The 27,269-nt window shown below is 38.8% G+C and overlaps 1 protein-coding gene and 1 long non-coding RNA gene across 5 annotated transcripts in view; one reads left to right on the top strand and one right to left on the bottom strand.

Moving 5' to 3' along the window:
• Positions 1–2,832: 2,832 nt before the first annotated feature.
• Positions 2,833–11,576, bottom strand: LOC122470791. Of its 2 annotated transcripts, none has more exons than XR_006293989.1 (3): positions 11,404–11,576; positions 4,468–4,586; positions 2,833–3,402 (listed from the first exon to the last, which is right to left on the bottom strand). It is a non-coding gene; the product is annotated as an uncharacterized LOC122470791 (long non-coding RNA). The 2 variants fall into 2 exon arrangements; XR_006293990.1 differs by having other exon boundaries at positions 11,413–11,576.
• A 57-nt stretch (positions 11,577–11,633) lies between these two features.
• The window catches only part of TXNL1 (thioredoxin like 1), a 33,832-nt gene continuing 18,196 nt past the window's right edge, over positions 11,634–27,269 (top strand). For 2 of the 3 annotated variants that reach the window (XM_043558943.1, XM_043558945.1), the window contains exons 1-3: positions 11,733–12,005; positions 23,131–23,227; positions 25,376–25,549. In XM_043558943.1, the coding sequence (XP_043414878.1) occupies positions 11,908–12,005; positions 23,131–23,227; positions 25,376–25,549 (369 nt within the window). In that variant the 5' untranslated portion in view covers positions 11,733–11,907. Of the gene's footprint in view, positions 12,006–23,130; positions 23,228–25,375; positions 25,550–27,269 lie in introns of all 3 variants that reach the window. The other variant, XM_043558944.1, reaches the window with a different exon arrangement.

Below are 27,269 nucleotides of genomic sequence, written 5' to 3'. Positions count from 1 at the left end.
ATGGGTGTCTAGGAGGTTAAGCGAGCTCAATAAATGTTAGTTATGTATTATGTTTGCCTATCTTCCTCCCAAATATTTGTTGAATGAATGAACGGCAGCCAAGGGAAAAACTGGTGCAATGCTGGTGGCCAATGGTCAGTTATGTTAAAAGGACAGAAAAGATTTTCATTCCATAGCTTTGTTTTTTCTTCATAATCTCACTAATGGATTTATAGGACAAGAATTCTATTACAATCCTCAGAAGTAAAATGTATGTAGGAATCAGCTGGGGAGTTTGTCAAAATGAAGTTTCTGATTCCGTAGGTCTGAAGTGGGTTGCTGAGATCCCCCATTTCTAACGAACTCCCAGGTAACGAGCGTCCTTTGCCGCTGGTCCTTGGACTGAACCTTGAACAGCGAAATCCTATTGGGATGGGTCTGAAGCAGGGGATTAGGGGATTAGAACAGGGCAGAAACAACTCCCTGAGACAGGAGCATTTCCTTGCTAATATATCAAAAGAGAGCTAGGAATTGGTGTGGTCAAAAGGCTTTCTGTCAGTTTATAATTCTTGCAAATGACAACCTTCCCCCCTTCCCGTCTTTCCAGTTTAGACAATCCTCCTCCCTGCAACACATCGCAGACCCATCAGTGTTCTGGGGGGCATTCCCCCTCTTCCTTCACTAGGCCTTTTAGCATTCTTTAAGTCTTGGGTGTTGTTTCCTATATGCTGTTTATTTGTACAGACCAGCTTTGCTGCCACTAGGAGAAAAACTAAATCATAATGTTGACCAGGGAAGTCAATAGAACCCTTGAAAATCAGCAATTCTGAAATTGTCTTATACTGCAAATTGGGATTCTACAATTTTCCTCAACTTTATCTGCCTTCCAAACACATGGGGGCAAGGGAAGAGCAGGGAAATTGTGTTAAATAGAAGAAATTAATTCCTTGGACAGCTGGTTCCATATACTCACTTCCTCTGTTGTGATGATGAATACATTTAAACTGTTAAGTTCATGATCTCCTTTACAAATTACAAGAACTATTTGGAAATATAGGAAGCACAGAGTGGTTACCACGGGACGAGCTTAGACTTCATTAAAGCTTGTTTGGTTTGTAAAGGAAATCTATAAAACATCTCTCCTAGATAAAGCTGACTTTTATTCAACAAATATTAATTAAACTTTACAAAATTACTGTGTTTCAACTACCTTCCTAGGAATAAAAGGTCAATAGGAAGATTAGTGAGAAGCTTTCTGACTACTAACACTCTGGCCCCTCTCTGCCAAGTTTACAAAATGTATTGCCAAAGTCTATATATAAATAAATGCATGTAATCTCCTGAGCTGCAAAACTAAAATAAAGATTCAAAAGGAATAAAATTCTTCTGGTTCAGAAAAATTCACACATTTTTATATGCACGTATATATGTTTTCCATGTGTAACCTTCTTGAAAGTTAAGATTTGTACCTTCAGTAAGCTGATCCTGAGTATATATTTTTTTTCAACGTTTATTTATTTTTGGGACAGAGAGAGACAGAGCATGAACGGGGGAGGGGCAGAGAGAGAGAGGGAGACACAGAATCGGAAACAGGCTCCAGGCTCTGAGCCATCAGCCCAGAGCCTGACGCGGGGCTCGAACTCACGGACCGCGAGATCGTGACCTGGCTGAAGTCGGACGCTTAACTGACTGCGCCACCCAGGCGCCCCTTATTTATTATTTTCTTAAAGTTTATTTATTTTTGAGAGAGACAGAGTGTGACTGGGGGAGGGGCAGAGAGAGAGGGAGACACAGAATGGGAAGCAGGCTCCAGGCTCTGAGCCATCAGCCCAGAGCCCGACGCAGGGCTCGAACTCACGGACCGCGAGATCATGACCTGGCTGAAGTCAGACACTTAACTGACTGTGCCACCCAGGCGCCCCCTGAGTATATTTTTTTAATAAATAATTTATTCATTCCTGTCACCTGGAGGAATTATATAAAAATCTGAAAAGATTTGCACAACCAAAACATTCGGTTCAACATATATTTATTGAACCTTAACTGAAAGCAGAGCCGAGAAAGCAAGAATTTGGCAAGTTCAGTTCTATAGAGGAAAGTAGGCTGTGCTTCCCACCAAGGCTCAGAAAATAAGGAATTCTCTCAAAATTGGAAAGCGTTTGGGCAGCTGGAAAGAATGGAAAATCCTCCCCCACCCAAGATATAAGCCTATAATATAGCACAGTATGAGAAATAAGGAGTCGTGGAAAAAAGACGAGTTGCTTCTAGGTTGAGGTGAGGAAGGATAATCACATCAGATTCCACAGAGGTCTACAAAATAGGAAGAATTGGGAAAGGAAAACAATTTTGTTGCTAGTTTTGAAATGAAAAACAACTGTGTGTATGCATGTAACATATATGAAAAGTAAAATATGAGTGTGAGTGTGTGTGTATAACATATATGAAATGTAAACCATGAATGTATAGAAACAGGTAGAATAAACAGAAAGTGAAATTGGAAGTGAAGTACAGGGGACAGCAAGGGGATGCGAAGGGAAACTGTGGTATTAAGACTTTGCTATTTCTGCCCTGTGAAGGACTCCTTCAATGGGTGATATTTGCCCTGGAACGCTCTCAGAGGTTGATATAGTCTTTCTCAGATTCAGCCTAAATTCAGTAATAAAAAATGACATGGGAAAAATAGAATAAGGTCAGATAAGGAGAGGCCTCAAATGCCCTTATGGGCTCTTGGGACTTTATTCCAAAGGAAATGAAAAGGTACTGAAGGTTTTTGATGGATACGTAGAGTGGTGTTTTTCCTAACAACATTACATTTGTGTGTATTGCTGTAAAAACAAATTTCCACGAAATTAGTGGCTTCAAACAATGCACATTTATTGTCTCACAGTTTCCATGGGAAAGGTGTTCAGGCACAGCTTAACTGGGTCTTCTGCTTGTGATCACACAAGGCTACAGTTGAGAGGTCAGCCACACTGCAATCTCATCTGGAAGCCCCGCTTGGGAAGAATTTAAATCTGATTCATGTCCTTGTGGATAAATGACTAAGGACACTCAGGTCCTACAGGCCACCTACAGCTCCTTGATACCTGAGCCTTACCAAAGGCCTTGCACTGCATGGCAGCTCACTTCTTCAAAGCCAGCAAAAAGGATCTCTCTAGTGTGTGTGCAAGAAAGTTGGAGTTACATAGCTATAGATATGGATAGATATAGATAAATCTGTAGATAGTAACCTAATGAAGGGAGTGACAGTCCTTCACTGTTGCCATATTCTCCTGATTAGAAGCAAGTCACAGATGTCACATATGCTCAGGGAGAGAGGATTGTACAGAGTGTGGCTCACTGGGCAGTTACTGTACGATGTGTTGGCCACAAAAATCAGCCTACAACAATGCATCATGGACACTGAGTGGGAAAGACAGACAGCTGCAAAGACAAATAAGAAGTTGTCATCACTGTTGTTTTAACCAAAAATGTACAGTTGTTACCAGAAACGAACCGTAAATGGAAACCACAGGGTAAGGGTCAAAAATTTCCACATGCCATGTTTTAAAGGTATGGGCTTTAAAAACAAAAACAAAAACTGAAGTATTACTCTGTCTTTAGAGCTTAGTAGCAATTACCCTATAACATACCAACACTTCCTGGACTTCCTAAGTTCCAAGTTAGTTCTTCAAAAGGCAAGGAAATTTGTTCCTCCACTTTATGAATTTTTGCCCAGTGGTCTAACAGTGGCTTCATTATTGTTGTCATTTCCAGGTTGTTTCATGGGTGCTATTATTTTTTCTCCTCTAGCTTATAAATCTGTGGTTTGGTGTTCCCCGTAGGGCCTAATACTTTGCTAATTCTGTCCTTTCCTTAGTGGACCCATTTGCCTAAAAGTCATGTCATGGTTGGGGGCTTCATGTTACTACTGGGGGCCCTCCCACTTTATCATGTTGCAGCAGAATAATTTGGTAAGTGTTCTTTTTTTAAAAAAGTTTTATTTATTTATTTTTGAGGGAGTGCAGGAAGGGCAGAGAGAGGGAGACAGAGAATCTAAAGGAGGCTCTGCACTGTCAGCACAGAGCCCAATGCAGGGCTCTAACTCACGAACCATGAGATCATGACCTGATCTGAAGTCATATGCTTAACTGAGTGAGCCACCCAGGTGCCCCAAGTGAGTGATGAAGTGTTCTTTGCATGGTTTTGCGTGATCCTCTTTTACAGCTCCCCTTTGCACTTTCTTACATGACACAAAAGTCAATTGGTGAGACTTCTCTTTTTCTCCTATCTCATGACTTCTGCTAAATCAATTTCTTCTAAGTCACAGGATGTCTTTTTCTAGAAATATCTCCATTTGCTCCATACTTACACCTTCTAGGAAGGAGTGAAGGTGTTAAGGTTGGGGGTGCTTGAGCTCCTCACAAATAAGGGCTTGGGGACCCCTAACGAACCCAGCAGGATCAGCAAGGGGAAATCAGGATAGTAAAGAAGGAGGTGATGACTGACTTGTAGCTTTGTCACGTCCTGCAGCAACAAGGGCTGTAGTCTGTTCTACTAACTTCTCTCTTCTTTTCCCTGTCAGGATGAGAGGACCACAAGAGCCCTGGAAGGGTTGTTCCCCAAACCTGTGGGAAAAAGAGGATCCATGTGTCACAAAGAGTGGACCGTGGCAGACACCAAGATGCACTGTTCAGACTCTCCTTCTGGGAAAATCCACTTCCCAGCTGCATGGAGAAGGTTTGCTTCCTGCTACTTCTGTTAGCTTCTTCAAGGTCCCCTCAGCTTTTCAATGGGGGTACCTATTCTTGGGGCCGCGTTGGCAAATATCTGAGCACGGCAAAGTTAGCCAAGAGCACACTCTTCCTGGGTGGGGACTCCCCAGTCAACGATTAGCAAGAAAGTGGACCCTCCTTCTCATCTCACTCTACCATCTTCTCCCTCTTCCTCTACTTTGACTACTGCTACTTCTCTTTGACTCCTGCTGCTGCTGTTGAAATTTTCTGTCCATTTGAATTGTTTCAAATAAAAATTCACAAAAAAAGAAATAAAGTTGTAATAAAAAAAAGTTAAGAGACAGATATCAACTAACGCAATGTATGTACCTTTTCTTGATATTGATTCAAGTGAGCCATAAATTAAGAGAAAATGGGGAATTTTAACATTGAGTAGATATTTGATGATATTAAGGAAGCACTGTTAACATTTAAGTGTGATAATGGTATTTTGGTTATGATTTTTATTTTTAAAAAAATGTTTATTTTTGAGAGACAGAGAGAGAGAGAGAGAGCACACATGAGAGCGAGGGAGGGGCAGAAAGAGAGGGAGACACAGGATCCAAAGCGGGCTCTGCACTGACAGCAGACAGCATGATGCGGGGCTTGAACTCACAAACTGTGAGACCATGACCTGAGGTGAAATCGGATGCTTAACCTACTGAGACACCTAGATGCCCCGCTTGTGATTTTTTAAAGGAATCCTTATCTTCTAGAGAGGTAGGCTAACAAAATACAGATGAAATTATATGATACCTGGCATTTGCTCCACAATAATGTGGGTGGAGGGGGCAGTGGCTATGAGCACTTTAACTAAATTTCTATTTTCATAAAATAGTAATTTCTTTTGCGTGTCTTAAATATCTTAAATATAATTTGCCACGGTGGAAAGCGTCATTTACTCAACATCCAGTGGCACTAGGCACTGTGCTGAGCTGGCCATGCAGATAGCACAAAGACTGGGTTCTGTGGTCAGATTGCTCACAGTCTGGCAGGGAGACAGCTTACATCCACCATGAGTGCCATGCAATGTGAGAAGTGCTATGCTTTGGTACTTTCTACCAGTTGGATCTGATCCTCCTACCTTCTTCTGATTCTAGTATGCTGAATTTTGGTGGGAAATATTGTGTAAATAGCCACTTCCTTACGTTTTATTTTCATTGACTGTCTTCAGTGCGTGGCCCTCGGAGGTACTGAGAGTATGCACATATTGCCACTCAAGCATGGACTGATTGATGAGGATGTGTATGTTTGGTGTATGTGTTTGCTCAAGGGCATAACTGAGAAAGGCCTTTGAATACAGCAAAAGTCTTTATTGGGGGACATTTCTTCCTGACTTGTACATTCTAGCCAGACAATATCTACTATACTACCACAAGCCAAAAAAAGAACTCTCTTTATGAGTGACTAAGTGAACACATAGTTATGTGTAGCCATGTATAGTTTTGTAGTTTCAAAGAGTTAATTCTAACCTCCAACTCACTATTTAAAACAATTAAAATATGGATTTTTATTCAGAGGTTTAAGTGATAGAAATATTTGTCTGGCCTTCTTAATAGCAACTCTGTGCAGTTTAATGACTTCTGAACCTCAGATATAAATTTCAGAATAAAAAAAACTATTTTACATTTCTGGGAAATACCCATAACTGACTCTCAGAATTGCTAGCAACTTTCTTCAGTATGTTCCAGGAGGAGATTTATGACAGTGATAGGTCACTTTGTGACTTCCTAGAAAACTCACTCCTGCAAGACACTGCCTAGTGTCCAAAACTAAGGAATATAGTATTGGTGGGACAAACGTCTGGGGACTTAACAGCATTACTGAAAGAAGCATTTGATATCCAGGGGGAAATCATACTCCTTTGACTGAAAGACACTGCGCCACCTAGGGACAGCCATGGGAAATGGTATTCAATTTTCAGATTCAATAGGCTGCAAACTAGAGTTTGGAAACGATGAAGAAGAACGTTCTTTCTATTTAACATTTATATTACATACATTACATACTTTTCCCTCAAGACTTTAGGAATAAAACAAAACTTACCTAAAATCATTTTTAAAATAAATTTCCCAGTTGATTAAAGAATTAAGCTGATATAAAATATTACAAGTTTTCCGTTTTTTCAGGAATTAGTTACCAATAAACTATTACGCAGATGTTATTTTTATGCAGAATTTTTGGGTAGTTGTAACTTTGATAAGTTAATGGGGGAATTTCATATGGTTTATGGAATTCAATAAATCTGTATCCTTGGGCTTTTGCAAATACAAATTCAGTTATTTAAAGAGGTATATTATATCTCAGAGGAATTTATGAGGACTTCTTTTGTAGAATACAAGTTATTTCTTCATTATATTCTTGCTATTGCTTTTCAAAAAAAATCAGAAAGTGGTATTTCCCCACCTTTTTACAAGAGGACTACATTTAAAGAACAACTGACATCAGAGATCGTATGGTTATTGCATAGTGCCTTGCCAACAAACACTCAAATACGTATGAAACTGGAAAACTAACTGTGTCTTTCTTTTCTATCATGAGAATACTTTTAAGTGATTAGGATCAAATTGGCTCAAAAAGGTGGATGGTGGATCAAATAAATCTAGAAGTTAAACTATAAAACTCTTAATAAAAACATAAGGGAAAGTCTTTATGGAAGGGAGAAGGGAAGAAGTAAAAACCCAGGGAGAAATGTCACACTGGTGCACCTAGGCAGATGGGTCCAGAGGCAGCTTCAAACAAAGGTCCCAATCCCTGAGGTAGTCACATGAAACAGAAAGGGCTAGACTTCAAGAGGGTATGTAGAAAGAGACAGGGCTCCTAGACGTCTACACTCCAAAGCCCCACTCCCACTCTAAACCCAGATATGTGGTACAATTTCTAAATCAGGCAGAGGAGGAGATGGGGTTGTTTTTGTTCTAGTTGGACACAGCAGGAGGGTGAGGATTCAGAGTCAAAATGAACTTGAGTTATATAACACAAAAGAACATTTCTTTTACTGCTGCATTTTGTGGACTAAGTCACACTCATATGCATTTTGCTTCCTAGCCATTCATTTATTCGATCAATACTTATTTTGTATCTACCACGTGAAAAGGGCTATGGGAGAGAGAAAGTCATGGATGACATATCTCCATCATATCTATTAAAATTTTTTTTAGGGGCGCCTGGGTGGCGCAGTCGGTTAAGCGTCCAACTTCAGCCAGGTCACGATCTCGCGGTCCGTGAGTTCGAGCCCCGCGTCAGGCTCTGGGCTGATGGCTCAGAGCCTGGAGCCTGTTTCCGATTCTGTGTCTCCCTCTCTCTCTGCCCCTCCCCCGTTCATGCTCTGTCTCTCTCTGTCCCAAAAATAAATAAACGTTGAAAAAAAAATTTTTTAATGTTTATTTATTTTTGAGAGAGAGAGAGAGAGAGAGAGAGAGAGAGAGAGAGATTGGAGGAGGCACAGATAGAGAGGGAGACACAGAATCCAAAGCAGGCTCCAGGCTCTGAGCTGTCAGCACAGAGCCTAAGGTGGGGCTCAAACTCACAAACTGAGATCATGGCCTGAGCCAAAGTTGGACGCTTAACCGACTGAGTCACCCAGGTGCCCTCTATCACATCTATTTTTAAATTCAGCAAAGCGAGCCCATGGCAGCTACAAGTCATGATAGAAAGCCTTCCTCCAGTGATAGACTGAGACTGATAAAAAATGGGTGAGTCTAAAGCAAACTATATTGATGAGTTGAGAGAAAAGCCGGGAGTCATTTCTGTGAATGAAGATGTTTATGCATTTCCTTCTTAGGTTTATCTAGGTCTGAGTATTAGAACATATCCCTTTATATAGCATCCTCTGCTCATTCCAGCTGGAAATGTTCTCTTCCTTTTCTCAACCACTATGGTATGTTATCTATACTTCTACTATAGCACTTACCACACTTTACCTTGTTTATTTTTAGCTTTTGTAGAAGTGCCTTATCTCCCTTTTGATGTCCCTGGAAGAAAGGTGTTTCAAAGCATTATCACAGTACCTTGTGCATACCAAATGCATAGTAAATGGTACACGACAGGTAGCATCAAATAATGTTTCTCAAAATATGGACTCCTTGCCTCAGTTGCCCTGAATGCCTGTTGAAATTCAGATTCCTGGGCCACGCACCAGCACTACTGAGTCAGAATCTCTGGGTGTGAAACTGGAAACTCACATTTTAATGGGTTCGCTACCATTTGAGAACCATGGATTTCCGGATGTAACAATTACAGCAAGATGTGAGATGGCAAATAATAGGTTTCATCCTGACTCTGGTAGTGGGTGCTACTGAATGGAATTCTGAGGCTGAGGCTGGATAGACCCCGGGAAACGGTGTCATCTAATAGTGATGCCCACCAAGTAAGGGATGGGGTGGGAGGAGCTTACGTGCAGCATATTTGGCGTTTCTGAATATGTTAACCTCAGGAATGGAGAAAGCATATCATCCTCTTAAGAATAATCACAATTTGGGGGGCCTGGGTGGCTCAGTCGGTTAAGCGGCCGACTTCAGCTCAGGTCATGATCTCGCCGTCTGTGAGTTCAGGCCCCGTGTCAGGCTCTGTGCTGACAGCTCAGAGCCTGGAACTTGCTTTGGATTCTGCGTCTTCCTCTCTCTCTGCCCCTCTCCCACTCACACTCTGTCTGTCTCTGAAAAATGAATAAACCTTAAAAAATTTTTTTAAAAAGAATAATCACAAGTTGGGGCACCTATCGGCGTGCCCAACAGTCGGTTGTGTCCAACTGTTGATTTTGGCTCAGGTCATGGTCTCACAGTGCATGAGTTCGAGCCCCACGTAGGGTTCTGTGCTAACATTAGAGGCTGCTTAGGATTCTGTCTCTCTGCCCCTCCCCCACTCATGTTCTTTTCCTTTTTCTCTCAAATAAATGAACTTTTAGAAAAAAGAATAATCACAAGTCATCCTTGCAGAGGTTTAATGGTAATAAGTTTTTTCTAAAATTTTCATGGACATTCAAGAAAATGGGGTTTTCAGGGTAGTACATACAAATTTAGAAAAAAGAAACATTTTGGGGGGAAATTTCTTCTACCAAGAGCTTTTTTTTTCTCAATGATATTAACCATTACCTAAATTTCACAGGAGACCACTTAACTGTGAATATTATTCTTGTTTTTAGGGCAGGGAAGAAACTTTGGCCTTTTTTGTAGCATTGTTGTGTAGCACTTTTTTTTTCTCCCAGCTGTGCTTTCTTTCTTATTGTGTATACTGTTTATAATTATTGAAGAGATTTAGAAAATATAGAGAAAAAAAGTCACTCAATAGAGCATCATCTTGCAATAACATCTGATGAAAGTTTCTATGTACACATATAGTCTGTTTCTATAGAATGTTGGGTGTAATGTTTGCGGGCCAAGCAGCCTCACAACTGTATAACTGAACGAGTTACACACTTCTCTGAATGTTAGCCTTGTCATCAGTAGAACAGAGACAATTTTGTTCCTGGCTTCAATTTCCACCCAAACCAATGACTCTCAAGTCTACAACTTTAGCCCACTTGTTTTCCTTTAGTTCCAGACGCAAGCTTCCTACTGTCTACTATGCCCCTTACCTAGATGTCATACAGGCATCCTAACCCAGTACAAAAAGCCACAAGACTGAAATATTTGCGCTATCCTAGACTACTTCCTCTGTCATCTCACTAAATTGGTCCAATTGGTCACAAAATCTTATGATTTTTGTCTGCTAATTGTTCCTCAAATATATCAAGTCTTCTTCATTTCCACTTAGGGTGCTCTCACAACTCACTTCCTGGGTTACCATAGTAACCTCCTAAATTGTCTCACTGCCTTCCATCCTCCTCACTGCTACCTCGGGACTTTTTCTAAAGACACCTTTTTTGGGTAATAATAATAATAATAAAATGCCCTCCAGTGATTACTTCATTGCATTCATGTTAAAATACAAATTCCTTAGCTAGGCATGATCAGACCTCCACTTTGCTCTTCAATTTCATCATCCAGCTAAATTCAAAAGCAAATCATTTGTCACCTACTCTGACATTTAAAAGAACACGCTGATGTTAGCCTACCTTAAATGCTGATTTGACTTTCTATGAGGTGTGTGAACTAGGGGAAATTAGTCTATCCATGAAATAATAGAACCTACTTCACAGGTTGTTGGGAGGATTAAATGAGCTAACATACACAAAGAGCACGTATCTTGTCTAGCGAGTAATTTGCCAGCTATTAGCTATTATTATCAGCCCCCCTAAACCACAAATCTGCACTGCTGGTTCTTCTGCCGGTAATACACCGTCACCTCTCACCACCTGGCTATCTTCCATCAAGATTCAGTTCAGGGGCCACAACTTCCAGCAAGTTTACCCCGTCCCATCCTCTTGTCCCATTTGTCCCAACGTTTCCTTTGCAAACTTGTTATTGTTAACTATTGCTGGTGTCTATCACAAGACTGTGTTTCTAGAAGGATGGATGGTGCTTTCATTTTTTTAGGCGCAGCTTAAAGACAGGTGCATGACAGTTTGTGGATGACTAAACAGAGAGCACCCTTGTGTCACGAGAGCCGTAAATCAATGTACCTAAAGCCTATTTTGTCTAGTGTGGCGATTTGCCTGGAATGTGAGACAAAGTATTTCCTCAAGCACTTCTGGGGAGAGGAGGCTTAAAACCTTAGCCACTGAACCTACTTTTCTCACCCCGAGAAACTCGGTAGAAGCCTGGGTCTCGGAATCGCGGAGGGATGACGCGAACTTAAAACGCACTGTACGTCTCAGCTTGTGACTGCTGCACCTCCGCGCCTGCGCGGCTCCTGACAGCCTGGGTCTGGCTCCTCAGCCGAGGGCGGGGCCAGGGGTCGCGTTTTAGGATTGGGCGCTGGGAGACAAAACGGACGGCGCGGAAATGACGCCTACGTGCGCAAGCGCCGGCGGCCCTGCCGCGCGGTGGCTGCTGGGTGCCGTACGCCTTTCCTTCCCTCGCCTCTCCCCTCCCCCCTTCCCGTCCCCACCCCCCCCACCCCGGCCGCTCTGCTCCCTGGCGTGACTCGGCACTGAGAGTCCCGGGGAAGACGCCGCGGTCGCCACCTCCTGTGATCAGGCCTCGGCCTTCCTGAGCCTCCCGCTCTTCCTCTCCCGGGTCGCCTTCTTCAGTTTTGAAGCCGGTGGCGTCGCGGCCGCCCTGCCGGGCTGAGAATGGTGGGAGTGAAGCCGGTCGGGAGCGACCCAGATTTCCAGCCGGAGCTGAGCGGCGCGGGCTCCAGACTCGCCGTGGTCAAGTTCACCATGCGAGGGTGAGGTCGGGCGCGAGCCCTGTGGGCCCCGCGTGTGCGTGCCTGCTTTCCCTTCACTTTTTTTCCGGGTCCCGACTCCTTGCCGTCTGCTGCTCCGGAATGTCCCGCGCTGGCCGCAGCCCCAGGCCGCTGCCCAGTTAGGCCTCAGCTCCCCTGTTTGTGCGCAAGGGAGTCTCTGGAGGGCACGGAGGCCTGGCCAACCGCGAATTCCAGCCCGGGAGATCTACACCCGTCCCTTCTGAATCCTCGGACCAGGCCACTTGGGGTGGCCCACCTCTGTTCCTTCTAGTCTGTGGGAGTCTTCCTGCAGCCTCTCCTGCTTTTGCCTGTTCCATTCCTTCCGGGGAGCCAGCTGTCACTTGCACCTTAGAAAACCTAAAATCTTAATTTTCCGAACACTTTGGCTTTCTTCACTGCTTGCATTTCTGTAAAACCTTTAGAAACTTCAGTTGGGGCTGTCCAACTAATCCACGTAGCGCTCATTTAATGCGTTTTAAATTAATGTTGAGTCCGGTGCTTTTTACTTAATGGCCTTGTTACTCGTTTGGTTAGTAACTTTGTAACTTAGCCTCCCTTATGTATGCGGCTGCATCTGATCACAGAAATTACAGTGGGTATATATGCAATGCAGGTATCCAGACATCTGGGTTTGGCCATATAGACTCCATTTTTGACTTGATGGTTTAACAGGACAGAGATGTCGACTTTGGTAAATCTCAACATGATTTATTGGTCGCAGAGCTGGTGGATTTTCCATTTTGAGTGTGCAGTGTACCTGTGTGAGAGTGACATGTTGGAAGTAGGCCTTTGGAACCAAGATTTCAGCCAGGGTGTGTATTTACTGGCCTCCCTTTGTGTATGTTAGTGCCTTCTAAGAATTAGTGGTCTCCATTTGACTTACCTTGACCCCCTAGCCTCCGAGTTATTTACATTTACCCTGAGCTGGAGAAATTTACTTGCAGGTATTACTGTTTATGTAACCCATTGAATTGTCCAGGTAACTATATAAACATAAGGCAGTATTTTGAGGGTAAAAAGTGATTCGTGGTTATTGAACATGATTCAGTAAATGTTGAGTATATAAGTGGTGGCATTAGGATTAGATAGTTCTAGGGCTTGGGTGGATGCAGATAGAGATGATAACAATTAAAGACTTATTCCTAGATCAATCTGTCTCATACAGAATTGAAAAGGCAGAGTATATTGGATTTTATAGGGTGGCCGAGAGTACTAATTTGACATGTAGACTTTCACGTTTATTAAATTGGAGAAGATAAAGATTTCGTTATAAAGACGTGTAAAAGGAATGTCAAAATTCTATAAATATATCTTCTCAGCTTTAGCAATTTTGCAATGTCTGTATTTTTTTTTTTAATGTTTATTTTTGAGAGAGAGCGCGCATGAGTGGGGGAAGCACAGAGAGAGAGAGGGAGATACAGAGACCGAAGCAGGGTCCAGGCTCTGAGCTGTCAGCACAGAGCCCGACACGGGGCTCGAACCCACTAACCGAAACGTGGGATCATGACCTGAGCCGAAGTTGGGTGCTCAACTGACTGAGCCACCCAGGCGCCCCTGCAATGTCTATATTCTTAATATGGGGAATACATACTACATACTAAGTACATTTACTAAGTGCCTAGGCCAGAGTTGGAAAAGGGAAGAGATGATTTTAACAATGAATCTCATTTTTAGTTCACTTTCCTAATTCTAGTCTGTAGGAACGTATAGACTTTTGTCCCTCAATGAAATACTCTTTTCCCCTCACCATAGCAGAAGAGATGACAGACAGTGATAAATAAATAATTTATTAGTTGAAGTGAGAAAAGTGGGGAAACATTGCTATTAAGGAAACACTTCCGTTAACAATGAGGTTTCATATAACCATAAACAACTGCAGACATCGATTGGCAAAGCTCTGTGTTAATTTTTAAAAAGGTATTTTGATGCAATGAGAATTTAATTTTTTATGGTAAAAACTGAGAACAAAAGTTTGAATTTAGAAAGCTTTTAAGTTCCAAAGCATATTTAGGTAATTTATAAATCTGTTAAGATTGTATTTGCCTTAAAGTTCTGTAATATTTTGGCTGTTAATGTGTTCCTCCACAAACTGTGTGATTGTGACCTCAGACTTTCATAACTCAGCATCGGTATTAGACCCTCAAAATAACTGTATCCAATAGATCATGTAGGAAACCTCTTAGATCAAAGTTAATGTCCCATGTTAGGCCAAGAACATAGTTTTCTGTATCACCTATTTCTTTATTTCTTTTCCAACCCTATTTTTAAGCCTTATTCCGTTTTCTTCACTTCCATGTTATATCTAACATCAATTTTACTAAAATGTTATATAGATTGTCACTGTTTTGCTTAAAAATCTTCAGTGGCTCTCCAGTATTTCAGTGTTTTTAATTGCAATAAAATATATGTAACATAAAATTGACCATTTTAGCCATTTTTAAATGTACAGTTCAGTGACATTAAGTACATTCACAATGTTGTACCACCATCACCACTATTTCCTAGAATCTTTAATTATCTCAGATAGAAACATTAACCAATAACTTTACCCATGAAGCAGTAACTCCCAATACCCCCAGTCCCCCACCCTGGTAACATCTGTCTGTTTCTATGAATTTGCCTGTTTTTGCTATCTCACGTAAGTGGAGTCATATAACATTTATCCTTTGGTTTCCGGCTTATTTCCCTTAGCATAATGTTTTCAGGGTTCATCCATGTTGTAGCATGTATCAGAATTTCCTTTTTAAAGTTAAAAATTTCATCGTATGCATATACTATATATTGTTTATTCATCTGTTGATGGACACTTGGATTGTTTCCACTTTTTGGTTATTGTGAGTAATACCGCTTACCGACATTGGTGTGCAAGGATATCTTTGAGTCCCTGCTTTCAAAAGTCTTTTGGGTATATACCTGGGAGTGGAATTCAGTTGCATCAAATAGCCATCCTAAATGGGTGTGAAGTGGTCTGGTGGTTTTGGTTTGTAGTTCCTTAATGGCTAATGATGTTGAGCATTTTTTCATGTGCTTATTGGTCATTTATTTTCTTTAGAGAAATGCTGATTCCAGCCCTTTACTGATTTTGAATTAGACTCTTTGGGTTTTTGTTCTTGAATTATAGTTCTTTCTTTCTTTCTTTCTTTCTTCCTTTCTTTCTTTTTTTTTGGTAAGATTTTATTTTTAAGTAATTTTTACACCCATCGTAGGACTTGAACTCACAACACTGACCTCAGAAGTTGCACACTCTACCAACTGAGCCAGCCAGATGCCCCTATAGGAGTTCTTTATATACTTGGGGTATCAATTCCTTATCTGATAAATGGTTTATAAATATTTTCTCCCAATGGTTGCCTTTCACTTTCTTGATAGTGTCCTTTGATGCACAAAAGTTTTTACATCTTAATGGAATCCAGTTTATATATATTTTCTATTGTTGCTTGTGCTTTTGATGTCATATCCCACACATCATTGTCAAATCCAGTGTCATGAAGATTTGCCCCTATGTTTTCATCCAGGAATTTTGTAATTTTAGTTTTTAAATTCTTTTACCCATTTTGAGTTAATTTTTATATATGGTGTAAAAGCCCACTTTCATTCTTTTCTATGTCGCTATCCAGTTTTCCCAGCACCATTTGTTGAAAACACTGTTTTTTCCCCAGTGAATAGTCTTGGCACCTTTCTCCAGTGTTGTTGTTGTTGTTGTTGTTTTAAATAATTAAAATAGCCAACATTTACATATTATTTCTTTTGTAAGAGACTTATTTAAGAATTTATATTGACTTATTCAGTCCTCAAAATAATCTTTGAAATTATCCCCATTTTACACATGAGGATGTTGAGTCACAGGTTGAATAATTTAAGGTCCCATTGCTGAATGCACTGCAGGAAGTGTAAAGTGTTGTCCTTGTTTTTCCCAGCCTAAATAGAAAGGAAATGCGGGTTCATCCCTGTATTGCACACAACCTGACCTTTTTTTTTTTTAAATATTGCCTTGACTTATTTAGCTACAGCACTCCTTGCAAACTAATCTTATGACCTAGGACATTTCAGTTCATTCTGTGATACTCTTTCCCCACCTGTAACATGGGGATGTTAACACGTAACCTAACAGCATTGTTTAGAGTATAAAATTATATATATGAATTATATACTGTGGTGATGTGTTTTTGTAACTGTTATTTCCATACTGTTACTCTTTAAATATACATTTAATGGTTATAAACAGTGCCAGTTTTGTTGTTATCACTAGTAGGTAAGCCCCAACGCTAAAAGAATATGCATTTTCTTTCCCATAAAACTCAGTGTGAATGATTTTTATTTTGAATTGAAGTATACTTGGCATACAATATTATATTAGTTTCAGGTGTACAGCATAATGATTTGATGGTTATACGCTTTACAAAATGCTTACCACGGTAAATATAGTCACCATCTTCCACCATACAAAGTTACTACGGTGTTATCCATATGCCGTACTTTATATCCCCATGACTTTTTTGTAACTGGAAGTTTGTACTTCTTGATCTGTTTACCTATCCCCTCCCCACCACCACCGTTTGTTTTCAGTATTTATGAGTCTTTCTGGTTTTTTCGTTTGTGTGTTTGTTTCTGTTCCAACTTTTTATTTAAACTCAAGTTAGTTAACATACAGCGTAGTGTTGGTTTCAGGAGAATTTAGTGATTCATCAGTTACATATAACAGCCAGTACTCATCACAACAAGTGCCCTCCTTAATGTCCATCACCCAATTAGCCCATCTCCCCACATACCTCCACTCCAGCCTTCCTGTTTATTCTCTGTAGTGAAGAGTCTGTTATGGTTTGCCTCACTCTCTGTTTTTATCTTATTCTACTTTTCCTTCCCTTCTACTGTGTTCATCTGTTTTGTTTCTTCCACATATTTGTCTTTCACTGACTGACTTTGCTTAACGTAGTACACTCTAGTTCCATCCAGGTCGTTACAAATGGCAAACTTTCACTATTTTTGATGGCTGTGTAATGTTCCATTTTGTGTGTGTTTATGTGTGTACAACACACCTTTTTTACCCATCAGTTGATGGACATTTGGGCTCTTTCCACAATTTGGCTATTGGTGATAGTGCTGCTGTAAACATTGGGGTGCATGTTCCCCTTTAAATCAGTATTTTTGTATCCTTTGGATAAATACCAAGTAGTGCAATTGCTGTGTTGTGTGTGTGTTTTTTAGATTCCACATGTAAGTGAAATTATATGGAGTATGAATGATTTTTATCTTGAATTCATGAATGTATCACTTTTACAGATGTGTTTACTGTCTGTTCAGTTTTGTTAAAGCAAGTCCTACTTTGTTGTTGGTTAGGTGTTACTATTACCATCCAAGAATAGTGTTAGCGTAGGTTAGAATGTTGAATTCTAATGGTTATGTAGCTTGTCCAACTAATACATTATAGATATAGGTAACATTAATTATATGGTTCAAAATTGCTATAGACTGAATTACAAAGATAGCAGGCCCAGCAGTCCATAGGGACCAGGCAGATAACGAGAGATAACTAGGACATGGTGAGGTCTCAAAGAACAGAGAATTTTTCTTAAAAGCAAACTTTTTATTTCAAGTATAACATGCATGCAAAATGTACACAAATCATTTGTGTATACTTTGATAAATTTTCAGAGTGGTTACGCTTGTAACTAACATGTAGATCAAGAATGCCAGCATGGTAGACTACCCCTGCCCCATGCCTGCTTTCTTCTGGTTCTTGAATTCCTTTTTTTTTTTCTTGAGAGAGAGAGGGAGACCGAGGATCCAAAGCAGGCTTTGTGCTGAGTGGAGAACCCGATGCTTGGCTTGAACTCATGAGCTGTGAGATCATGACCTGAGTCAAAGTCAGCTGCTTAACCAACCGAGCCACCCAGGCTCCCCTCCTCGTTCTTGAGTTCTAACACTGTAAATTAGTTTTGCCTGGATTTGAACTTTATAAAATGGTATGTGTCTGGATTTTTTTTAAAAAGAGCATATTCATTTTAATCGTGGCAGTTAATTGAGAAATAACAGAAAGCAGTGTTTAAGCCACTGTTTTGGGGTATTTGGAACAGCAGTTAAGAGTTGGGATTGGTAATCAAATTCTAGCACTGTACTGCATTGTTCTTGACTTTCAAATGAGAAATGTAGGGTTTAAATGAGTTTAAGGGTTTTGTAAATTGTATAACATATAGTAAATGCTCAGTGAATGCTAGCCATTTTTTGGGGGGGGATAGAGAGAGACAGAGCATGAACGGGGGAGGGGCAGAGAGAGAGGGAGACACAGAATCGGAAACAGGCTCCAGGCTCTGAGCCATCAGCCCAGAGCCTGACGCGGGGCTCGAACTCACGGACCGCGAGATCGTGACCTGGCTGAAGTCGGACGCTTAACCGACTGCGCCACCCAGGCGCCCCGCATTTTGTGTTATTAATAGGACCAGTTATGATTATGTCTGCCCTAATTAAAATATAATTAATCTAGACATTACCTACTTTAAGGTTGTGCCCTACAGAAAAAATAGACTTTTAAAATATCTCTACAGAAAGCACATACATTTTCTTACCATTATGTCAGCAATGTGTTTACACATGTTACTGCTCAAGGTAGAGCACTGACTAGCAAACAGGGAAGGACAGCAAGTTCATGAAGTAGAATTTGTTTATATAATGAATGTAAACAAAAATCATACTTAGAACCTAGCTTGGTGCTTTCAAAGAAAGCTGATCTTGGATTGGTTAGGAGTTAACTGTTCTGTTGTGGCCCTTTCGTTTACTAGAGTGTCTGATCTTGGGCAAGTGATTTAACTTTTCTGGTCTTCATTGCTCACTTGCCAAATAATTGTGTTAGGTGAGTTTTAAAGTTTGAGTTTTCTGGGTTTGGTTCTTTATGTATTGCAAAAAGCTGGAGAGTTGTCTGCTTTGTTTTTTCTCAAAAAGCATAAGTCAGAATCCTTACATATCCATTTTACATGTTTAACAGATAAGCTTCCTGTCAAAGAGAAGTAGCAAAAGAACGCTTTTTTTTTTTTTTTTTTTTTTTTTAAATGTGTGGACTAGATGATCTCTGGTTTCTTTTACAAGTTCAGAGGCTCTGTGGTTATATACTATTTAAGGGCTGTGAAACAAGACTGCACAGGAGGAAAAAAGGAAGATCCTGAAATTCAGGCATATGTGGGGCATAATATTTTGGATATGATAAAGGTCCTGAAAAATCTAGTCCCTTCCCATTTTATACAGGGAAATCCGGTGACTTGTTCTGAGCTCAGCTAATAATAGAAATTTATACTCTTTTTTTTTTTAATTTTTTTTTTTTTTCCAACGTTTATTTATTTTTGGGACAGAGAGAGACAGAGCATGAACGGGGGAGGGGCAGAGAGAGAGGGAGACACAGAATCGGAAACAGGCTCCAGGCTCTGAGCCATCAGCCCAGAGCCTGACGCGGGGCTCGAACTCACGGACCGCGAGATCGTGACCTGGCTGAAGTCGGACGCTTAACCGACTGCGCCACCCAGGCGCCCCTAGAAATTTATACTCTTAAGTGCTGATATTAAGCAGGCAAACATCTTACTTAAAATAACTGATCAATTCATTTGGATGATTATATTGTAAAAGTATGCCATTGTATTTATTTGTGCTTCTGTGTTCTGTGACTTATTTTCATTTTTGACTAAAGTTACAACCTGTGATGGCTAACTAAAACAGGGATCTAGATAAGGTTAAATTTTGAAAGGGAACACTTAATCTTAGTACAGTCATTTTAGCCAGAAGTGTTTTTTGTTTTTGTTTTTGTTTCTGTTTTTTTAACACTGACCGGTTAACTCCTACGTGACTGGTGAATAGCGTGATGATGTCAGTATAATGAGCAAGTCCTGTTGGTTCGCATTCTGTTTTTCCTAGGTAGTGAAGAGCAGAAATAGAAATAGAATCTTTAGCAGGAAAGAGAAAAGCCCTCAGCTATGCAGGCAAGCTCCCTTGCAAGTTTATTTTAATGACGTTAAAGTTAATAAAACACTCGCACTTGCACCCAGCACTTGTTCCCCGAGGGTTCGTTCTCAGGGCTACGCTTCCTCTGTGCAGCCTCACTGCTTCAGAGCTTCACTTCCACCTGGATCGTCATGGCACTTACAGTCCATCGGTTTTATTCATTTTAAATATTCCTTGAGGTATCCTCTAGGTCTGAGCCACCTGCCTGGCTGTCCAAGTATTTCCACAGAACGTTATTGTTTTTTTTTTCTGGGGGATATGTTTACAAAGTTGCATGGGTTTACATGGCTTGCCTCGATCTTATTTTTCCCATAAGTCGTCTTATTTTGAATGCATGCTTGTGCAGAAGGGAGATTTCTTTTAAGAATGAATATATTGTGCTATAGCATAAATCACTGTGCTTCATTTGGGAAACCTGTTTAAATGCAATTAATGTTAAATTCTGTAATCTCAAGTTATTTAATATTTTAAGATCAAAGTACCTGTTCATCCTAAAAAAACAGAAGTGCAGAAGTATGAATAATTTTAAAAAGTTTCCTCCAAATTTTCTCTCTTCCTTTTCCAGTCCCACTTTGCATAAGTAATTAACTGATTATTGTGTGACGCACCTAATGTGTGTATACACTTTTTTTTCATGTGGTAATAGAGAATTTTATCATGAGACTTAGTTTTATTTTAAACAGTATAAATTTACAAATTATCCTTATCGTCTGGTATGAATGTGTCATAACATTTGAAACTATTTTTGTTGATTACCACTTAGATTATTTCTAATTTTTTACTATTAATAACATTGCATTGAACTTTGTATACATATTGTGAAACTGAGTTAAGTCTTAAGGTAGGATTGATGTATAGAAGTAAGATTGTTGAATCTTGGGTTGTGTTCATTTAAAATTGACAGAGTGATTAATGGCTCTTCAAAAAGGATTTAACAATTTGTACTCCTATCCATAATGTTTAAGACTTATTGATAACTAGAAGTATTTTGCTAAACCAAACATAGGCTTAGTGACTATAAATGTTTGTTTCTTTATAATTTGGTCTCCGGGCCTATTTGAGGATTGTTAGATACAAAAACCTACTTTCAGAAGCACCAAGTTTAATATTTAAGAAGTTAATTCGTTATTAGCTTTTCGGTGTCAGGTTTATAGATGGCACAGGATGAAAATACTGATTAAAATGTTAACAATGGAGAGACAGTCACAGCTTGGGCATGAACATTTGTGCTTCAGAATTTGCTTTTCCTTGTGTTCTTATCTGCTATTGCTATGGTTTTTGTCTGAACTTCTATTGAGATGTAACAGTGTGTAATTATAAATGTGTAGCCTGTTGAATTTTCACAAACTGAACACACACGCTCATATAATCAGGTTCCAGACAAATAGAATAATATAACTAGCCTTTTGAAATCTCTTGCATATCCCCATCCTGTCATTAACTCTCAAGGTAACCTATGTCCTGATTTGTACTACCATTGACTTGTTTTGCCTGTATTTGAACCATACATAAATGGAATCATATAACGTATTACTTTTCTCAGTTTTATTTGTGAGGTTAACCCATGTTTTGCATGAAGTTTTACACCAGTCATTTTCATTGTTGTATAGTATTCCACTGTATGAGCAACTGCAGTTAATATACTCATTCTGTGTTGATAGGACTTTGAATAGTCTCCTCTTTTGGTTATTAGAAGTGTTACTACTATCAGTATTTTTTCAAATGCCCTAAAGCAAACATATGTAGACACTTCTGTTGGTTATGTAACTCAGAAATGCTGACAGGTAGACACAAATTTTGGTTTAGTAGATACTGCCAGGTTCTTTTCTTTTCCCCTAAAGAGGTGATACCATTTTGCATGGTCACTAACAGTTCAGTTGATCCACATTCTTGACTATAGTTTATTCTTTTTTGTTTTAGCTATTTTGATGGAAGTAGTTTTAATTTTCCTTTCCCTGGTTTCCCTGGTGACTAATGAAGTGAGGTATCTTTTCATATTTACGGACTGTTATGAAGATAACCTCATTTGTCAAGTACCAGTTTAAGAGTTTACCCGTTTTTCTTTTGAGTGTCAGTCTTGTTCTTACTGATTTGTAGGAATTCTTTACATATTAGCAGTCTAAGTCCTTTGATATGTTTCACAGATATTTTTTACCACTCTGTGGGGACTTGGTATCTTAATGAAGAAAAGGTCTTAATATTTTCTAATTTATCAAGTATATTACAATATATCAATTATTTCCTTTTTTCTTCAGTGCTTTTTGTGTTTTAAGAAATCTTTGCTTGTTCCTAAGATTTGAAAGTATCCTTTGTATTTTTTCCTAAAACCCTTATTGTTTTACCTCTCACACTTAGCCCTGTAATCCATCTGGAATTGGGTTTTTGTATGGTGTGAGGTATAGGGGTCACGATTCATTTATTTTCTCATGTGACTATCTAGTTGACGTAGCACTGCTTATTGCAAAGACCATCCTTTCCCCACTGCACTGCTGTGTCACATGTTTGATAAATCAGGTTGCTGCAGATAGGATGGATGGGTTTGTTTCTGGACCTGTTCTTTTACATTGGTCAGTTTTTTGTTTTTTTTTTTTATCATTGTACCAGCACTGAACACTCTTAATTTATAAAGCTGTGTGATCATTCTTAATGTTCAGTAATGTAATTTTCTCAGCTTTGAACCTCAAGATGGCTTGGGCTATCTTTGGTATTTCCCTGTAAGTTTTAGAATTTAAACTTGTTAACTTCTGCAAGAAAACCTACTGGGATTTTACATTGACTTCAAAAAATCAAATTTAGGAGAATTGACATTTTGATGCTGTTGAGTTTTCCAGTTTATAAGCATAGCGTATTCCTCCTTTTATTTAGATCTTTAATTTCAGTGAGAACAAAGCTGGGAGACTTAACATTATTATATTTAAAACTTAATATAAATCTGTAGTCATTAGGACAATGTGATATTGATGCAAGTGTATCTAAATTAATCTAGTGGAAAAGATTAGAACAACTAAAGCCAGGATCATCAGAGTTTGTTTGATTTCATATTTTAATTAACAGGTTCTTTAGAGTATAATTTAATACAGTCTTTTGTGTGTTTTTACCAAGCATGTGTTTTACTTTCTCACAGGTGTGGACCATGTTTAAGGATTGCCCCAGCATTCAGTTCTATGAGTAATAAGTATCCACAGGCAGTTTTCTTGGAAGTAGATGTACATCAGTGTCAGGTAAGGGAAAGGAATCCTTTTTTTTTTTTTTTTTAAATGTTTGTTTGTTTATTTTGAGAGAGAAAGAGCCCAAGCAGGGGAGGGGTAAAGAGAGAGAGAGAGTGAGAGTGAGAGTGAGAGACAGAGAGAGAGAGAGAGAGAGAGAGAGAGAGAGAGAGAGAGAGAGAATCCCAAGCAGGCTCCTCTGTCAGCACAGAGCCTAATGGGGAGCTTAAACTTAACAACTGTGGGATCATGACCTGAGCCAAAATCAAGAGTTGGATGCTTGAACGACTGAGCCACCCAGGCACCCTGGAAAGGAGTCCTTTTTAACAGAAAAAATTACACTGGTTTGAAATTCAACATTGATGTCATCCTTCATTCGTTTATCTCTTTATGCACATAGTACTTACTCCTTTGAAGATAGGGAAATGTTACGTTGACATGAATTATTACAAATGTTATTGTGGCTACATTAGTTAAAAACGGTAGTCCCATATTAATTGCTTCTGGGTTTGTTTATATTAATATCTTTCTGATGTAAAACTAAGAAGTTGTTCAACTTAATAGGACACCTGGAAGTTTTTTGTTTTACATTTTTTGTTTATCTTTCGCAAATCGACATTATCTTCTACTGAGGCATTGGTTGATTAACAAGCCTTGGCAGAGAATTCTTGCTTATAGTTTGATTTGAATTGATCATTGTGTAATCTTAGCCTCAAAGCTGCGTACTCAGCAGAAACTTTAGAGCGTTGATTACTGTTGATTGAGACACAGTGTTGTGGGGATTCCGATTACTTAGTTGGAATGACCATGTGACAGTTCGACATTTGCATATATGAGAATATGGAGGAGGAGTTAAGGAAAAATGTTTTGAAGGTTGTTTCCAACACTAAAAATGTAGTTCTAACTAAGGAATAACTGTGTAGCTGCTCTTTTTGGTGAGGTTGTGTCTTTGATACATTTCTGAGTGAAAAAAATTTTTTAATGTTACCTCGTTTGTAGTTAGTATTTGAGGTTTGGTATAAACCCTGTGTTATTGCTTTGTACTTCTGTTGCATACTAGTGGACTGTAGCACTGGGCCGTACTAGTCTCTGTCTCTAATCTAGAAGTGTTCTCCTCTGGAGCTGTTTGTGCAGTATGATAGCCACTAGCTACATGTGGTTATTGCACACTTGAAACGTGGCCAGTCCCAGTTGAGAAGTGCTATAGATATACACATAGGATTTTGAAGGCTTAGTATGAAAAAAAATGTAAAATACATCATTAACTTTTTATAGTGACCATGTTGAAAATGTGGATAGTGATTCACTAAAATATGCTATTAAAATTATTTCAGTTGTTTTTCTGTTGTGGATATTGGAACCTTAAAATTACATATATAGCCTATATTTGTGTCTCATTTTGGACAACACTGTTTTAAAAGGTCAGTCATGTTTTTGTGTTTAATTTTTGAGGTTTAGAGAAGACATCTCTATGTAAACTTTTTTTCTTTAAGCAACATAGTGGTACCTCTTTATAGTATTTGAATATGCAAGATGACATGTTTGCTTTACTATTTCCTTTGTACTTATGAAGAGTTTAGACCATGGATCCATCATTAATTAGCTGATACCCATTTGCTTGCTACTTAGTTTTATAATATTGTGGAGTTGGAGCAGAACTTTAAAAGGTAGATGTTGCAGTGAGGGAGGCCAGAAGTCATTTCTATGAGTAGAGTTGGGTGAGGCTGTTACTTCATATTCATGGAGAGATGGGCTGCTGTTTTTCAGATCTGTACTTTTTCCTAGTAGCCCTGCTTTGTGTTGACTGATCAATACCCTCTTTGGTTTCGCCACTTAAGAAATAGCATGTACTTCTGAGAGAGCTAGCTAGTGTTGTAAAGCATAATTTCTGTATTGGAAGCTATTCTGCTGGTTGGGTGAAGTCTTTAATACTAAAACTGATTTAAAATGGAGGTTCTTCATTGGGAATGTAAGGGTCATGTAGTTGTGCCCTCAGTAACAGGCCTGCTTTTTCTTAAATAACAATTGGGAATACGTTATTTTACGTGATTTTTGCTTATGCTTGTGATATTTAACTTCTATAGAGATGTAGAATGAATATTCTAAGTGGTTTAAAAATGATTAATTTTAATTCATTAACGTCATCTAACTTGTCAATTCTAGGGAACAGCTGCCACCAACAATATATCAGCAACACCTACATTTCTGTTTTTTCGAAACAAAGTGAGAATTGATCAATATCAAGGAGCAGATGCTGTTGGATTAGAAGAAAAAATCAAGCAGCACTTAGAAAATGACCCTGGAAGCAATGAGGACACAGATATTCCAAAAGGCTATGTAGGTAGACTTAAAAGTGAAATCATGATGTATTTTTGTCACTGTTGGCTTAAAGTGAAGTTGACTGTTATCTTTTGCTGGTTAAGAATACTTTCAGATAAGAACTTTAAAAGTAACTTCATTAGCTGACTGTTGGGTTTTTGTCTCTGTTGTATACATTATCACCTTAAGCCCTCATCAAAAACAATTTTTCCTAAATTTGCTCTGCTAATCTTTTTTGCCACTTGTTTTTTTTTTTAATCTGTTTTCTGAATTGTCTTAATAGCCAGTTTTAAACATTCACTCATTTTTAATGTATATTTATATACATACATTTAATTTCGATTTTATTATTGTATATAATGTATATGTTTTATTTATGCGTACTTTTAAATTTACATATTTATATATTTCCCCCTCCCCAAAATGTGAAGAAATGTGCATTGGAAAAATTTTCCATTTTTCAACAGTTGTGTAAAATGACATGTCAGTTTTAATGTGTGACCATTTTATGCTGAACTCCCTTTCCTAAAATTCCCTATAGTTTTCTCTGTCTTTTTAAATGTATCCCCTCTTTTCTGGCACCTCTTTTTTCTGTTACAAAAATCTAGTTATTTTAGGATCATGTGTGATTTTACCATTAGGTATGTTTTTCTGAGTTTTAAGAATTATTATTCAAATAATAACTTGAAGACTTAGGAACACAAAAGTGTTTGAAAATCATACATAATAAAATTTTATAATTCAGTATCTATCATTTGAGAGCTATTCAGGAAGGAACCAAAATTCAGAAATTCACTTTGTAGTAGCTGACTTATTAATGCAGCTTGGTTAATCCTGCATACCAAAATATATATTTGTATGTATCTTTCCTAATTTTTCTTTTTTAAAGTTAATTGTATTGGCAGATCAAAAATGAATTAAAAAAAAAAAATAATTGTTACCTCAAGTTAAAGCTAATATATGAAAGAATGTGTATCACGGACAAGTCCTTTCTGTAAGTCTCTTAAATTTATACTGAATAAGGAGACTCTGTAGTTAGATAAATACAAGAGATTTTTTCTTTGAGTGTCGGGGTGGGGGTTGTATCTTCAAAAAGTGTCTTTAACGTGTGGTACTGGCATTAATTACTTGAAGTTAGGGAGGCGCAATTAGTATCTGTTTAAAACAGAACTGTTATGTAATCATTTGAAATTGCGATACCCAGTTGGAAAGTATGAACATGTTGTGTAAGTCAGGGTTGTGACACCTTTGGGAAAATTTTGGAAATTAATTTGACCCGTAAACTGATTTGTTTACATCTTTGTATTTTTTTCCCCGTTATTTGTGAAGGGTTTTTGCATGAAAAAGTCTTAATGAGAGCGGAACAGTCCTGCTGCTTAGCTAGAGGGCTACTTATTTACACATCAGCTAAGCGTGATATCAGTGTTTTGGCCTCAGGTAGGAATTAAGCAGGAAAAACTTAAGTTTTAAGAAATTTAAAAAAAAACTCCGTTTTCATGCACATGTTATGAATGCACTGTGAAAAGCTATTAAAAACATTTTCATTTTTTCCATCTGGTGTCAATCAAGACATTAAAAGTTTTGAACTATTATGTCTACAAAGTTATTATGTAAGATCGGTAATGTGTTTCTAAGAATGTCATCATTCTCACAGCACAAATAGCCACTTAACAGGAGGAAGAATCAGTGAATGAAAGCCTGTGTCTTAAGCAGATTTAAGTATAAGCATTGCAAAAAT

This window comes from Prionailurus bengalensis, chromosome D3 (assembly GCF_016509475.1).
Source record: "Prionailurus bengalensis isolate Pbe53 chromosome D3, Fcat_Pben_1.1_paternal_pri, whole genome shotgun sequence".
In the NCBI taxonomy this organism is placed as follows: Eukaryota; Metazoa; Chordata; class Mammalia; order Carnivora; family Felidae; genus Prionailurus; species Prionailurus bengalensis.
This window is presented reverse-complemented; position numbering and strand designations above follow the sequence as displayed.